This window comes from Monodelphis domestica, chromosome 4 (genome assembly GCF_027887165.1).
Source record: "Monodelphis domestica isolate mMonDom1 chromosome 4, mMonDom1.pri, whole genome shotgun sequence".
Classification (NCBI taxonomy): Eukaryota; Metazoa; Chordata; class Mammalia; order Didelphimorphia; family Didelphidae; genus Monodelphis; species Monodelphis domestica.
The window spans coordinates 423608576-423625916 of NC_077230.1; the positions used below are offsets into that span (position 1 = coordinate 423608576).

The 17341-nt window shown below is 40.0% G+C and overlaps 1 protein-coding gene across 1 annotated transcript in view; it reads right to left on the bottom strand.

The window, feature by feature from the left end:
- Window positions 1-12414: 12414 nt before the first annotated feature.
- Window positions 12415-17341, bottom strand: part of LOC103102784 (uncharacterized) — an 84007-nt gene continuing 79080 nt past the window's right edge. The window contains exons 13-15 of the mRNA XM_056826223.1: window positions 16510-16791; window positions 16154-16426; window positions 12415-12699 (exon numbers count right to left, since the gene is read on the bottom strand). Of these exons, the coding sequence (XP_056682201.1) occupies window positions 12560-12699; window positions 16154-16426; window positions 16510-16791 (695 nt within the window). The 3' untranslated portion in view covers window positions 12415-12559. The remainder of the gene's footprint in view (window positions 12700-16153; window positions 16427-16509; window positions 16792-17341) is intronic.

Sequence of the window (17341 nt, forward strand, 5' to 3'; positions counted from 1 at the left end):
TGGTATAAGAGTTTATATTCAGAATAAGTATATTCAACCCCCTTCAGTTGAGTTCATTATATCCCAAAGTTCATTTTGGATCTTTTGATGCAGTGTGTGGTTTCTTCAGGTATCTCTATAGCACCTTCTCCAAAAACATCTGTTTTCCTGATTCGGGATGTTGGCAAGTTTCATTTCCTGAAATTTCTCAAAAAATTTTTAAATCTTGGATTTTTGGATAATTACACAATTCTCCCCCTCACCCCAAGGAGGGTGTTGACAAACACCTGAATCACAGTGGGATATATGGTTGAGTTAAGAGGTATATGAAACAATTGTCAAAAGAAAAGCAATACCCCCAAAAAATCCTAAATAAAAAGCAAAAATTAAATTCTGTATAAAATAAGAAACACAGAAATGATAAAAATAAAAATCTTTTGTGTATAAAATCCTAAGTAAAAAACAAACCTGTAATATGTCCTTAAATCACAACAAGGCCCAATTAAAGTAAATTATGTCCCACAAGCCTGTAGGACAAGAGCAGCAATATAGCACTCTACTCATTTGCAGCTAGAACTACAGAAAATTGCCAAACTATAAAGAGAGAAAGGTCTAGGTTTCAGCAGCAAATGGGAAAAATCATTCCCTGTTCTGATTTTACCTTCACTGTCAGGGATAAGGGGGAAGCTAGGATGATAGCCAGACTGAGGTACTTGATTTACACTATTGCACAAGGAGTGTGGTATGAGGAGTACTGCATTTTAACATATAAGTGCCACAACCTTGAGTCTCACACTAGCTTCAAGTCCTTTTGTATTGGCATAAAAGTTCAACAATCCTCCCTGGATTGGATTTGGTCTGTTTTTGACCTCGTGCTACTATGCTATTGCTTAGTGACTCTTTGTTCCCTTCTCCTGGAATCATGCATAATCATTTAACACAGTCCCATGACATTTATCAATGTATGGCAGGTTTCCATAGTCTGAAGCTTTTTGGTATGCATAGTTACTGGGGCTAATAGATACTGTAAACTTTATCCTTCATGTTAAAAAAACCCATTAATACTGATTTCATGTACTTCAAGTATCATCAAGGATAGGAAAAAAGAAAGAAAAATCAAATATCTTATGACAACTATAAAGAGAAAAAACATTTTAAAAATCATAATTTCACAGTTCATATTCCATGTGACAATGTGTTAGTCAAGCAGAGTCACAACACAAAAGGTGCTCACTCAGAAATGAGATTTATATACCTCTTAACTTGGCCAGGATCCACAGTGTGAGAGTACATATTTTTTTCACCAGGTAAAAGCCTTTTAAAAACAGTAGTACAACAACTAATACAGATTCTAAGAAGTACCCAAATCCCCAAAATTATAAGAACCCAATTTAGGATAACTGCAAACAAACCCATTACTTGCAGCCATGAGAGGTTCCATCAGCTATCATTAATGTCTCTATAACTATTTGCTGTGTGTTATTTAAAAAACTTTTGAACTCATGAATATTTGTCACAAGTTACACAGATTTAGCCAATCTTTCAACTTTGGCAAAGATATTTTTAACAAAGTCTATTATTACCATCATTCCAAAATTTGGTAGGAGAGAAACCAGAAAACCTCTGTACTGTTGATGAAGAGCTACATATATATTAAAACCATTTAGAAGTTACTAGGCTTCACAGGAAAAATCATTCCCACCTCTCAAATGAGATTATAACATATCACAGGGTAACTAAGCCACTTGATCCCCTCCCTCCTTCTTGGTATGAGACTGAAACAGTGTAACAGAACTGTCTCCAATATGTCTCAACCATTTTCACATGGAGCCATGGACTAAAAAGTGAAAATCACTTCAGATGTGTCATCCATTAGATTTTCAAAAAATACAGAGATGGGAAAATACAACAGTGCCATTGCACTTTACTTATTATTTATTTCTCTACAAATGTACACTTACCTCTTGTTACAAACAACTCAGAGGCAGACAAATAATCAGTCAGAGGCAGGGATGTTCACGGTTATCTGAAAACCATATCTGAATATCCATTAAAGGCAATTGAGATTATTAGATAATTAAATTCTCCAAAACTTATACAGCTTGAAACCAGTTTGATAGAGTACATCCATCATCCCTATGTGACAATTAACAAAGGCAAAAAAGGAACAAAATGCTGTTCATGGGCTTTTTACCATGGTATGTTCTTCAGTACAATCATAGGGGAGTTACAAATAAAGAAAAAGAGTGTAACAGAATATTTCAATTTTGATAATTTATAAAGTGGTTAACAGTAAATTACACACGTCTTGTATTTAGAATTTTGTTATGGACATTTCTTCATTCTGGGCAGGGGAACAACTGAAACAGTTAACATCAATAAGGCAATGAGGTCTGAAAAAGCTTAAAATTCACTTCCAGACTCTTCTCCTTCCTCTCCCAAGTACCATTAGTCATCTAAATCCTTTTGTCCACACTTCTGGGGTTCCCCATACTGAGGGGAGTTCCCACACTGAGTACAGATGTTTGCTTGTGAGTTTTGATCTGCCTCATTCAAATAACTATTTCTCCTATCAATATCATTATTTCTAAAACTTCTATTTCTATTTTCCTGATTTCTCTTCTCACAATTCATAATTACATGAACAACCTTTTGACAAAATAACATTGTTGTGGTTGTTTTGTGGATTCTTGTAAGGGAGCTATGATCTCTCCTTGCCTTGCCTTTCCAACTGTTTTGGTTAATTCTTTTATTTCCTTCCTCAATATCTCCACTAAAGTAGCATTCTCTTTATCCTTCCCACCCTGTTTAGTAGTTAATTCCTTTATTTCCTTCCTTAATGGTTCCACTAAATCAGTGTTCTCCTTCTCCTTTTCCTTATGTCCCTCAAAAGCATAAACTGTCACTTGTTTCAATTCTTCAAGGTCTTTAGCAGGCCAGTTTGGACAGCTAGTCATAAAATAATTCTTAACTACCTTACAACTATTTTTCACAAATAGTATTCTGATTTGTTTAACATCCCTTTCCCTATCAAGATCCAATTCTATATACCTCCCTCCCAGCTCAATAAGCCTATCCATAAACTGAGAGGGATTTTCATTGTCTTCTTGTTTAAGATTTTCGAATTTAGTCCATGTACCAGGCCTATCAGAACAAGATCTCATAGCTTTTATCAATGCATTTCTAGCCTGGCATAGTTGTAAGTAATCTTTCTATAAATTTGGGTTCCACTTCGGATCTTCAGTTGGCCAATGAGTTGTTCCCTCTCCTTGGGTCTGATTAACAAGAGAAATAATATTATTCCTTTCCCTTTCTGTTAGCAAAGCCTGGATCAAATCTTCCACATCAAGCCATTTGGGATTATATGTGCAAAAAATGCTTTAGAACTTATTTATAAGCAATATAGGCTCGGTTTCAAAAAAGGGGAATTTTTCTTTGAATTTCATGATGTCCTGTGGAGAAAAAGGTGGATGATGTCTAATGTTTACCAAATCCCCACATCTATTATATGTAGGGACAACTTTTAGAGGGAAAATACCTTTATTTGAATATCTGTGGTAACTGCTGCTTGACTTGTTTTCTGGAGTTCAATGGAGTAGGTTGTAGTGAGGCTAGTAGGGGAAGGGGGTGAAATGGGTGAATGGAGAGGGAAAGGCTGGTCAGGGGGTGAGGAGGTAGGGTGAAAAGATCCAGAGTGGTGTCGGGGCTATGGTGGAGAGGAACAGGGGAGGGGATGAGGGTGGGGCTTGGGAGAAGAGGAGTAGGATGGGGGGGGGTTTAGAGGAGGAGTCATAGTGAGGGGGGTGGAATCAGTCAAGAGAAGGAGGGTAGGGAAAAGGATTGCCAAGAGAATAAGGTAAGTAGAAATGGTACAGATGGAGATAGGGGAGATGGGCGGGTACTGGGTAGTGAGAAGGAGGGTATGAGGAGTGGGATTGTAAGGGACAGTAGAGAGATAGATTGGGGGGAAAGGGTGTGGAAGAGGTGGGAGATGTGTGAGGTCTGACAGGAAAAGGAGCTGAGGGATTCAAGTCCTGGTTTAGGTTAGAATGAAGAGAACCTCCTCACAGGCCAGGTTGGATGAGAGTGTGTTTCTTGCTATATTGATTCAAGGGTTCTGGAGGAGGAATTGAAGGAGTTAAACCAGAATGGTCTGGTTCCAAAGAAAGAATGTTGTCCTGGCTGGAGGGAATTGTTCATTTATCAACATGCTATGCCCACAAGAGCCAGTATTTATAATCTTTGGAATTTTTTTTAATGACTAACTTCAAATCTTTTAAGATCTTGAAGTCAAAGGAGCCATATTTTGGCCATGTAAAAGATTTTTCCATCCATGCCTTACAAAACTTTCTAAACTCATTTTTTGTCATTCAATTCTCCTTAGGTACATTAGGATCACCCCAACAATTAAAAAGTTTAGGAAGGGGTGAATCTGAAGGAATATTTCCTGATTTTCCTTGATTTGTTGCTGTATTTTCCATAGTGTCTAGTCTGTCTATCTTAATCTTCTTATTTAAGCTAGTCTGAGTATTGCTATATGGTCAGCTTAAACAATGAAAATTTCCTAAAACACAAAAAATGGAGACACAAATTTATTCAACGTTATTGTGGCTAACATAAGGAAGCAAGTAATTGTTGCATATCACTAGTAGCAATAATGGATGTATATTTGGTGTAATTATTATTGTAATGAATAATTAACAATAATATGTATTTATTATAATTGTTGTTATTAATAATTAATAATAGCAAAGAATCCTAAACAAGTATCAATTATCAATAACAATTATTATTAATAATTAATAATAGTCGATATTGACCAATAACAGTTATTGAAAATTAATAATTATTATTGATATTATTATTAATACAATTGTGTTCTAAAATTATTCCTTAATTTTGCATTTAATGAATTTGATTAATTTTGGCTTTGTTAAATTTTAGAAATTTTGTTTTAATTTTAATTCAATATTATTAATATTTAACTATTAATAATACTTATATTTAAATGTAATAAATTTAACGCATACCATTATTCTAGATTACTAGTAGTCATAGCAAAGGAATTTTCTTTTAATTTTCCTGCAGTTTCAATTCTCCACAGTAGGTGGTGCTATGACAGCATGTAGAGTGGAACACACTTGTAGTTAGGCAGTATCTAAAAGCAGCTAGAGAGATTTTAAGCCCCGGAAGAAATGTGCAGTGGGAAGAGAAGAGAATCTAAAAAAATAAAGCACTTCCTCTTAGCTCAGCCATAAGGAATGTTTTAGGTAGGGGGAAGGGATAAAGAAGGGCCTAGTCCTTCCCCTCCCCCAGAGGTAAAAGTCACATATTTCTTTTAAAAGTTGGGGGTGCTGGTAACTTCCAGTGGCCCACTCAATCAGTGCCAGTTTTTTTTTTTTTAAACTCAGGAACTCCTCTCTCTAGGTCCGGCTCTCAAACTACCAAGCTAGGGAGTTCCCTGCTCCAGTCTCTCACTGCTAGATTCTGAAGTTGTGTGTGTGGGGGACTGGGTCTTACACCAATTCCTAGGGGCCATCCCTCTGTGCTGTTTCCCCAGTCCAAGCGGGCCAAACTGCATCAGAGTCCCAGCGGTTTGGCTGTGCTCAGGGCAGCTAAAAGCCTGCATTTTCTCGCACTAGGGAAAATGTGGGCCAGGTCCCATCTGTGCAGAAGGCTTCCTCCCTGTCCTCTACCACCCCACCCTTGCCTAAAATGGGAGTCCTTAATAATCCGGGGAAAAAAATAGCAGCTGCTTCCCTGTCTGGGTACTAAAACCCCCTTCGTTCAGTGCCGAAAGGCTCAGGTCCTCTTTGGAATTGGGGGCGGGGCTTACTTCTACATGATGCACTGTGCGGAGCAAAGCAGTACTGAGGCAGCATCTCATGGGTTTGACACTGTGGCCTGCTGGGTGTGGGGTGGGAAATACCACATTTTTAATTTTTTTTTATTTTAAAGGTGAGGGCGCTGGGGCTTAGGAGCAGGGAACTTTTTTTCTCTACGGCTCCTCCCCAATAGAAGCTAACAGAATGGAGGATTGGGGGGGGGGGGAGGGGAAATCATTTGGGAGGGAAATGCTCACCAATCTGGGATGATGAACTTGAAAAGAAAAAAAAAACAAAAACGTGGCTTCCCTGTCCTGCCCAAAGCAGATGAGCAATTGCTCTAAAACCCCCTGTAATCTATCCTAAATACTTTTAAGTCTTATAAGAAAAGTAAAAGTCCTAAAAAACTGATGTTGGTTACCAAGCTGTTACACTTAAAATTAATATAGCTACCCAGTTATTAAATTTTATCAAGTTTATTAGAAAAGGTAGAAAATCAGTTTTAAATCTCATTCTTACTCTAAGTTCAGACCACATTTTCCCTAGCCTCCATTAACCTTTCTCTCCTGCACCTGTTGTATAAGAGGGGAAAAAAATGCAAATATTGAATTTGAAGGAATGGCTCAGAAGACAAGGAGATGGAACCCCAGCTATCATTGGGGGATGATATGGAACTTTCCAGCCAAGCTCAAAAAGGCAGCATTTTTGAAAACCTAGGGTTCTTTGCTCCAGGGTTGAGAGAAGGAACTATCCTTTGTTGTGAAGATACACATTTTCTCAATCCTTTTCCTGAGCTCAGAAGATCTTATCTTTCAACTGTTGACCTTTAAGATAAAGACCTTTTCCCCCCTTCGGTGAAATCCCACAGTTTATCCTAAAGAGGACTCCCTGGTTCAAACTCCCCAGATCTATATAGGGAAGAGCTAGGGATTTCCTTTTCCCTCTGTCCTCATTACTCTCCAACCCTTTATACCTAAATAAATAGACATCTTGATTTTTGATAGACTTCAATTAGATTCATTGTGTTAGGAGGGGAACTTCAAAGAACATCATTTAAAGAAGGAGGGCTGAGGGGAATTTTACTTACCCTTTTAGTACAGTCAGAACTGAATCCATTTGTTAACCGAACAACTTGGGGGAAGGGGAGGAAGGAAGGAAGTGTTACTTTATATTTATTCCCCAAGTGTCTGGCAACTTTGGTTCCTTCTCAATTTCCCCACTAATACACTGTCTCTCCATCCCTGTGTCTGTCCAAGAAGCTTAGGTCCATTCCTGCCCCCTCTCTTTTATTGTTGTACCAGGACATAACTGTGTTATGTGAGGAATGTGGATCAACTGGTCAGCACTCCAGGAGAGGGGAGGGAATGAACTTCCCTTGACAAAATAGGGATATTTAATTTAATTTATTTTTTTGAATTTAAAAATTATTTAATTAATTTAGAATATTTTTCCATGGTTATATGATTCATGTACTTTCCCTCCCCTTCTCCTCCCCCCATAGCTGACATGCAATTCCACTGGGTTTTACATGAATCATTGATCAAGATCTATTTCCACACTATTGATAATTGCACTAGGGTGATCATTTAGAGTCTACACCCCCAATTCAGGGACATTTTAGAGAGAACTGTGACTCACATCGGATTTGGAGAGAATCACTCCCAAGTTGCCTTCCAATACTGACATTCTTTTTTTTTTTAATATATTTTATTTGATCATTTCCAAGCATTATTCGTTAAAGATCATTTTCTTTTCCTCCCCCCCACCCCCCATAGCCGACGCATAAGTCCACTGGGCATTAGATGTTTTCTTGATTTGAACCCATTGCTTTGTTGATAGTATTTGCATTAGAGTGTTCATTTAGAGTCTCTCCTCAGTCATGTCCCCTCAACCTCTGTATTCAGGCAGTTGCTTTTCCTCGGTGTTTCCACTCCCATAGTTTATCCTTTGCTTATGAATGGTGTTTTTTTCTCCTGGATCCCTGCAAGTTGTTCAGGGACATTACACCACCACTAATGGAGAAGTCCATTACGTTCGATTATACCACAGTGTATTAGTCTCTGTGTACAATGTTCTCCTGGTTCTGCTCCTCTCGCTCTGCATCACTTCCTGGAGGTTGTTCCAGTCTCCATGGAACTTCTCCACTTTATTATTCCTTTTAGCACAATAGTACTCCATCACCAACATATACCACAGTTTGTTCAGCCATTCCCCAATTGATGGGCATCCCCTCGTTTTCCAGTTTTGGGCCACCACAAAGAGCGCAGCTATGAATATTTTTGCAATACTGACATTCTTGGATGGATTTTCCATCATTAGAGGTTTCTGGGCTCTGTGTGGTTGACCACTTGGAGATTTTCTAGAGTAGATTCCTGTTCAAGTATGGGTCTCCTATGAGGTGATCATGAGATTTAGAACTAGTGAAGATCTTACAGAGTAAAGCCAACATTATTTTGTAGAGGAGACAATTGAGACACAGAGAGATTAAGAGTCTTGCTCAATATCCCACAGGTGACAACAGTAGCAGTAGTGGAGCTTGGATTCAAGGTCAGGTTCTGTCACTGAACTCAAGCCTGAAGTCTTTCCTCTGGGCTGAAATGCTTTTCAAGGATTAATAGAATGTTAGAGCTGAGGACCCTTCCAATGCTAAATTTCTAGAAGTCCTCCATTTCTGAGAGTCTTATAACAAAGGTTGCATAACTAATTGTGGAGGACATTATATAGAATTGTGTTGGCAAACTTATGGCACACCGTCAGAGTGTGCCAGAGGGGACTGCTCCATTCCCCCACTCCACAACACCTGAGGACATTTATCACATGACCAACTCCTCTGTCCAGCAGTCCAATGGAAGTGCTTCCTCTGTCCCCTGACTGGAGTAAGGCAGAGGACTCATATGCAGTATGAGGGTTGCAGTAAGGGCACTCAGTATCTAAAATGTTTGGCTTCATTGATATAGGATATTGAAAATTGCTTCAGGTCTTGTTCAGGCAAGAGTCCTTCTTTTATTTTTTTAAAGTCCTTACCTTCTGTCTTTAAATCAAGTATTAATTCTAAGGCTTTAGAACAGGCTATATAATGGGGATTAAATGACATCATAGCTAGGAAATGTCTGAGATAAGATTTGAATCCAAGACCTCACATCTCTAGGCCTGGCTCTCAAGTTGCTGAACCACCTAGCTTCCCCTACTAGAGACCATCTAAGGTCACTCCAGAATCAGAGTTTATGGTTCTAAAGTCTGAGTCTGGGATAACTTGAAAGGAAAGTATGATGGGATCAGATACTGTGGGTTATGAATCAGAAGGCACCGAAAAAAAAAAATAGGAAGACACTGGATCATTCAAGAAAATCATCCTGGTTCTGCTTTGTGGAGATCCCCATGAGAAATTTCTGTTCTGCTAAACCTATTTTCTTAGGCCTTTCTGTGTGGGAAGTTCTATTGAACCATTTCAAGCAGAAATTGGTGAGATGCTTCTCCTTTGCCACCTTCACTCCCAGAGGGATTTGGGAGATTCTAGTTAGACTGGACTTGTGGTCGAGTTGAAGATGCAGTCTGTTGCTTTTGGAGACACCTTCTTAGGGTAGAAATGCAAATGAAACATGTTATTCCTTAAGTTGTGAGGATGAATGTCTATATAATGAGAAGGGGACATTTGGCCATTCTCTGAGAAATCCTGTCCTCAATCTCCCCTTCCTCTAAGGGCAGTGATCAAAAAGGGATCTCAAAGACTCAAGAAAGCACACTCATTTATTAATGATATCATTTTATTATAAATAGATAGGAAAATCAATTTTACAAAGTCATCAGGACACACATACATAAGAAGAAGCAACATTGTGTCAGGTAAATTAAATACCACAGTCAGTTCTGGTGAGAGAAGGTTCAGTCTTTGTGTCTTGGTGAGAGAGTCATGGAGGAGATGGATGTTCAACACTGAGCCCTCTCTGTGACTCAGGCTCCTCATATTTAGTGTGAGATGAAGTAATGGATAGAAAAATCTTCCTACCTAACACTACAGAAGGCTGGATAGAAAGCTGAGCTCACCCTTCTCCTCTCTCCCTGGTTAGAGACTGGTTAGTTGAACAGAGTTGGACAACTTGATGTCTGATATTGTTCTGATTTTAGCTGGTGGGGTAGGAGTATGGATAGGTGATTGATGAGCCCCAAGAAAAGATTTTCAGTGGCTGGACAAGGCAACCATCACCTGTCCCCAAGGGATCTCAGCATCAGTGATGTCTGGGCAAACCCACCCACACATCATCTCTTGGGTAGAAGCCATTGTTTCCTGAGAGAGAATGAGGGAGTGAGAGGCAGGGGATAGTGTGTGTGTGTGTGTTGGTATTGGGGAAGAAGGAGGAGGGGTGGGCACTAGAGCTAGCTGATTGATGTCTTCAGGAACCCCACCGGACTCCCTTCCAAGTTATGAGAAGATACTCTTCCTTTCCTTCCCCCGTGCCTGTCTGGTGACCTTGACTGAATCCCTGGAAGACACAGGGACCAGGGGACTAGCACACTGGTAGCTTCTGCTCTAGGCAATCATGTTAGATTGGACAGTTAAGGAAAAGACAAAGTGCCAGAAACCTACCAGCCCCTACTGCCCCCTCTCTTGGGCTGGAAGAGGCCAGAGAGAAGGGAAAAGGTAACACCCAGATGTCTGCACTGTCCCAGCATTCCTCTCCTGAGGTCAGCTTTTCTCTGGGCTGGTTTGGATTCCGGTCCCCAGCCCCCTCGGAATTTTTTCTGGGAGAGGACGCTGACTCATTCCCGAAGCTGGTTCTCTCTTATCTCTCTGGGCAGTTTCCCTGAACAGAAATGGCAATGGCTTTGAGAGCCCTGCAGGTTGGACTTTTGCCTTTTCCGTTAGGGAATCCCCTCAGGGTCTTGGCAAACAGCTTCCTGGCTGTGCTTCGGAAACTGGGCTGCATTAAGACACCAGACTATTCCCCTCCCTGGGTTGAGTGTGTAGAAAAGTGCCTACTGAAGATGGTTCCTGAGCTCTTGCCCCACCCTGGGCTAGGGAAGGAGGATGGGGGCAGAGAGGGAAGGGCAGGGACAGCAAAGTCCAGATGGAAAATGGAAAATCTATGACTGGACAGAAGGTGACTCTCTTCTTCTGCCTTCTAGAATCTGTGACTGATGCTGGCTTAAGGTCACATGGTCTATAACTGCAGAGGTTATTGGAGATCATAAATCCAACCTCCTCATTTTATAGTGGGGAAAACTGAGGCCAAAGGAAGGAAAGTCTCCCAAAGAAAGCAGAATAATGTAAGCTGCATGCAATGGAAGACAAGTCCCAAGTCCAAATCCAGCACCTGCTCTTTCCATGGTTGACGTGGTCAGAGAGCATCAGCTCTATCTCACATGATCCTAACTGGCCAAGCTAGGGGAAGGACTGATGAATGTGCTTTAAACAAAGAGAGGTAGGCAAAGGTATGTGTTTGGAGAGTGCCAGGAAGAAGATATTTTCATGACTGCCTTCTCCCAGGCCAATGATGCCAATTTTTGAGGGAGGGAAGGTTTGCTTCTGGGAAGAAGCCAATGTGTCCCTGTCATCTATTGACAATGGAGGGGAGGGACTTGGCTGGACAGCCTCAGGGAGGTAAAAGGGGGGCCTTTCTACTCCTCTTCCTTCCTTGAGGTTGGTGGGAATGTGGTAGAGCTGGGTTGAGAGGCTGTTGACTTGGAGATTGAGAGAGCTGGGGGAAGATCACAATAAATAAGTTCACAATGGAAAGAACAGGAAGGATTGGGTCATTTCTTTTTGATTTCAAAGTAAATGGTGTCTGTGGGTGTAGGGGCCTGAACTGTCAATGGTTTCTGGGAATTTAAGTTCACAGAGGCATAGGGTACTTCCTCAGTTTGTAAGACACAAAGCTGGGTCAGTGTAGGGTACATGGCACAGAGAAGGAAGGTCTCATTCCCTGAGGGCTCTTCCAACTTGTGGAATTGAAGAACCATAGACTCCCAGGTCTGCTAAGGACCACATCTAGCCTACCCTGGCCCTGGAACACAGGCTCTACTCTTAAGCCCTAGTCAGTGACCATCCAGCCTATACCAGAATACCTTCAATAAGAGGGAGATTGCTACTTGTCCACTTCTCTTTTGAATAGTTCTCGGATTTTAAAGGAAAAGGTTTCCTTTCCTGAAAAGGAAATCATTTTGTTATTCTGAACCATACTGTCTGTTTCAAACCTATTCTCCATTCTGCAAGCTCTTGTTTTATTAATATGCCTGCAAGGACAAGGCCTATGTCTTATTTTTATACCCCTAGTACAGAGTCTTCTGGTTGGAAGGACCACGAAAGAGGCAGCTAGGTGGCCCAGTGGATAGAGCATGTGGCCTGGGGTCAGGAAGATCTCAATTCAAATCTGAACTTAGACACTTACTAGCTATGTGACTCAGGGCAAGTCACTTAACTTAACCTGTTTGCCTTAATCCATTGGAGAAAGAAATGTTGAACTATTCCAGTATTTTGTCAAGAAAGCCTCATAGACAGTAGTGGTGTGCTAGGGTCCAAGGGATCACCAAAAATCAGATATGACTAAACAATAGTACCCAGCAAAGAGACTAGTACTGAGTAAATGAAGTGAACACAGTAGTATGGCCCAGGACAGGTAGATAAACATTCTCTTAATGAATGAATGTGTGAGTTGGAAGGCCAGTTTTGTGGTAGGTAAGGAACTGAGAGGACTGCCTGGGAGTCCAGTCCTGCTTCCTTATCAGCCTCATTTTCCTCACCAACTTATGCTGTGGGTCTAAAATGTGATGCTATATTCCTCTATAGATATTTTGATGAACAGGTTATAGATGAGAGCCCCGATGAGAGCCACTCCAGCTAGGACTCCAATCACAATGCCAGCAATTGGCCCTCCAGACAGTGAAAGAGCCTTTTTATCTGTTGTGGACAGAGAAGAGAAGAAGCAATTGTGAGTGTTCTTTAGGATTCCAGACACAAGAAGTGCCTAACACTTGTGTCCTTTGCCTGGCACTCCATAAATACTTAAAAAATGCTCATTGATTAATGAAGCTAATTTGACCATTGCTCCTCAGAGCCCAGGTATCCCCTTGGAGACACTTGAATATTGGGCAAACATATAAAAATTAATCTCTGAGCTTCTGATTTTCTCCCCACACTGAACCTTCTGCCCTTCTCTATTTCTGTTGATGGCAGCATCAACCTTCCAGGCACCCAGAATAAAATTGGGAACCATCTTTGACTTTCTTTTTCCTTCAAACCTCACATCTAATCAATTGCTATGATATTTTCCCCAATGTTGGGGTTATTTGTGTTGTTTCTGCCTGGACAGTATCTCTCACATCTACCCCCTTTTCTCAGTTTCTACTTGAGTTCCTTCTCATCTCTCTTCTAGATTATAGCAATAATTTTCTGACTAGTGTTCTTGTCTCTTGTCTATCACATCTCTAATTCATATTTCATATCACTGTCCAAATCCAACCTTCCTTAAATGTCATTCTGATGATGAAATTTTTCTTTGCAAAATCCTTTAAATGAGTTTCTCATATCTATTCCTAAAAGGCAGTGCACTATAGCAGAAAGCATGGATTCAAAATTCGTAGAGGTGGATTAGAATCCTGTCCTTGTCACTTGCTAGCTGTGGGATCTTGGCAAGTTGCTTCTTTTATTTGGATATCAGTTCTCCAAGCTAGAAAAATGAAGCTGTATGGACTAGATGAACCATCTGTATGTAACAGTAACCTCAGCTTTAAATTCTAGGAGCTTACCATTCTCTTCTTCCTCACTACTCTGACCAAATTAAAATCTTGTTGTTTTCCATCTGAATTTTTGGAAGAGCCTCCTCACTGGTCTTCCTATCTCTAATCCTCTAAATCATATCCTTCCTACTACACTTGGTTTATCATGTAACTTTAGACTGTGAAACAGTGAAATGATATATTAGTGTGCCATCCTTAAGAATCAAATGAAGTTGACCATAGCCTCATCCCATTAAATTTCAGGTAGCCTTAGTTTATGCCCAGGTGCCTTTGAGTCTGATGGTCCTGTTTAATATCAGTGACCTTGAGAGGCAGCTGAAAAATCACAAAAGCATTTCTTAGAGACTGAGACTGGTGGTCCTGTTCCCACATGTTCTGTCTGCCTTATCCTTAATGTATCATGAGTTCTCAGTCATCTGATGTTGCCAGCTCCATAATGAATGATATGGTTTTTGTTCTTTGTTCTATGCTTATAATATTACATTGAATCATCAATTCAATCTTTTGGGTATTTGTAATGTCAAGAGATCTGCTTTATTGGTCTGTAGATACCAACTAATACACAATAACTTTGTTTGAAGAAACCTGCTTCAATTTGCCTTCCTTTTAAAATTTCAAATAGTACCTTTTAGCATAATGTAGTTTGTCTGCTTATTTAAAAAAAATCAAGTACATTTTTGCTGTTAGATTGTCTCAGATCAAGATAACTGCTATCCTGTTGCTTTTGATAGATTTTCCTCTAGCCCTTTATTTTTCTATCCCCCCAACCCTTACCTTCTTTTTAAAATTGATACTGAGTATGTTTTTAAGGCAGAAGGGCTACACAATTAGGGTTAAGTGTCTCGGAGAAGATCTGTGTTTCCCTGAAGTGCTGAGAACAATTTGTCTGAGACACCTTGGTTAAGGTAAACCCAAATGTTTTACATCTAGGACTTTGGGTTTTACCTAGGAAGGCAACTGCAGGCTGGGGAAGGACTCAGTCCATCTGTGAGTGCTGTATCCTTAGCCTTTTACAGACAATCTGGGATATTTAGGTTAGTAAGGTAGTCAGATAGTTTTTGGGTTTAGATACATCAGAAAGCTGGTAAGAAGGGATTGAGAAGACCTGAAGACCGTTCCCCATGAGGGGAGTATAGGACAGTGTGTGGAGAGTGAGTTTTTAGAGATAGGGACTCTGTTAAGTTTATCTACTATTTCCTAAATCTCAATAAACTTGGTTTTCTGTAATCTCAAGGGATTGCGCTTTACTGGCCCTGGGGAGGTTCCCAGTTGTTGTTGGTTTTTTCCATCACGAATCCATCCAGGTCCTTCCTAATCAACCTGTCTCTTTTTGGATGAAGATTTCTTTTTCATGGTCACATTCAACCAAAGTCTGACCCTTGAGTCTCAGGTTTAGTTTCACTGGTCTATCCAGTGTTGATGAATGACATATGCTAACCAGATGTGTTTGACCATCTCTTCTTCTGCTAATGAGGCTTTGGAGTCTTCCAATTGTTTACAAATTAATCTTTGGTGTTCTTAGTCTGGCATTCAAGTCTTTTCACAAAATGGCAGCCTCCCCCAATAATACTTCTCTTGGCCATGCATTATCTCCTCAGATTGCATTGGTCTACTTTTTGCACATGGACAAACACTACATTTTCCCCACATCTAAATCTTGGCTTGGGCTACTTATTCATAAAAGTAGAATATTCTCTCTCCTCTCCTTAGACCTATTGAATTCTTCCCCATTAAAAAAAATCCTTTAAAAGAGTTCATCAAGTGAGAGCTATTCTTTGAAATCTGACATCATTTCTTCTGCCCACCCTCCAAGTAGAATGGATTTCTTCCAAGGTCTCTAACAATATTTTATTATTTGCAGCCATGGTCTAAAAATACTGGATCATGTAACATCTAAATATGCAATATCATATAATATTGTGCATCAATTACCATCCTTCTACTACCTCGTAAGGTCCTTGAAAGTGGGATTGGAATATTAGCCAAACCTGGATTTCCCTCCGTGCCTAGCACAGTGTTTTGCACAATGTTGGCAAAAAAAGGATGATCTTGAATGTGTACATGACCATTAATAATATTATTACAGGAGAAAAAGAGGCCTTTGTAATTAGAATCTGAACCCTAGCACTCCAATTCCCAGCATCCCACTTTCCTTCTCACATAAGGAGGATATAAATTTTATGTAGTGCTGCATCTCACTCTCTTCCTGTGATCTTGGGTTGCTGAAGTGGGGTTTTTGAGCAGCCAGGAGAATATATTCACATGGTCTTATTTTTGTTAGATAATTAGGTTTTTATACTTCTATTTCCTTTTTATTTCTTCTACTTTAAGAGATTATTAATAAATTTTATGAAATTACTACTTGGAGTTATTGGACATTAATTTAAGTCATACAGGTAGCCATTTCTACCAAGGACAAGATAGTAGGAAATGGATTGGCATTCACTATAGCTCTGACCACATTGCCTAGAGTTAGGTTCTTTTTTTTTTTAACATTTTTCCTAAATCACCATGAAAAGCTGCCCACCCTAGTGAGCCTGAATGCCTTTTCCTGGGGTCTTACCTTAAGCCAATCCAAGAAACTTATTCTCTGAGGGAAGGGAGAGATGACTTACCAATCATCCTGACTGTGATGTTTGTAGAGATTGTTGCATTGGTCACATTGTTCATTGCCATGCATGTATATGTTCCTGCATGTTCTGAAGATACTTCTGAGATAGTATAGGTGTTTCCTGAATTTCCAGATATAGAAGAACCATTAACTTGCCATGTATACTGGGCCAGTGGTTGAGAACTAGCCTGACACTCTAAAGTCAGATTCTTGTTGAACGTGCTCTCAATCTGCCCATGAACAGACTTTGGAAAAATCGTGATTTGCTCTGGTCCATCTACAAAAAGATGAAAAAAAGATGAGATGTCAGTCATTGTTAGAGAAAGGATTGGGTGAGGGAGGAGACACAGAGTCACTCACAGATGACAGCCAGGTTGAACAAGTCACTTATATTGGCAAAGACTGGATTCCAGACTTTGCATTGATAAGCTCCATTGTCTTCCCGCTTCATTGACATGATGGTGAGGGTCTGGTTATTCTGAGACAGAGTCATCCTGTCATTGAGGATCAGTTTCTTATTTTGGAAGTACCACCAAATATCTGGCAAATCTTTATTCTCTGTGTTACACATCAAGACCACGGTTTCATTCTCCATGATGATGCCGGTGCTATTGATAGTTATGTTGGGTTTCATCAGTTTCTCTGTAGAAAGACAAAGAGGAGAGAGAGGTGACTGAGTGATTGGCCTATATCTTCTTCACTGGGCCACCTCTTCAGGAAAAACAAAACACCAGAAGCCCAACTGGAAACATTTCTGTTATAGACATATAACTGGGGTGTGTGCTGATATTCTGGGGAGAAGCATGCCTCATGGATCAACAGTTTTGCCAATAGGGCAGATGAATAGAAACACTGGGGAGGGAGTGCTGTGTCCTAGACTATCCCACCTCCAGATGTCTCAGGAGGTAAAAAATCTAGTGACTGAGTTGGGGAAGGGAGTAGGGAATAAGCATTCATTAAGTATTCTACTAACCTAGCATATGGTAGGTGTTACACCAATGCTATTATTTTTATTATTATCATCCTCATTATTATGATTACTAATACTGTGAGGAACTATATTATTACTATGGGAGTAGGGGATATTATTCTCTCCACTTAGCAGTTCAGGAAACAAAGATGGACAGAGGTTAAGTGACTTGCCCAGGATCACACAGCTAGTAAATGTCTAAGACCAAAGTAAAACTTGTAT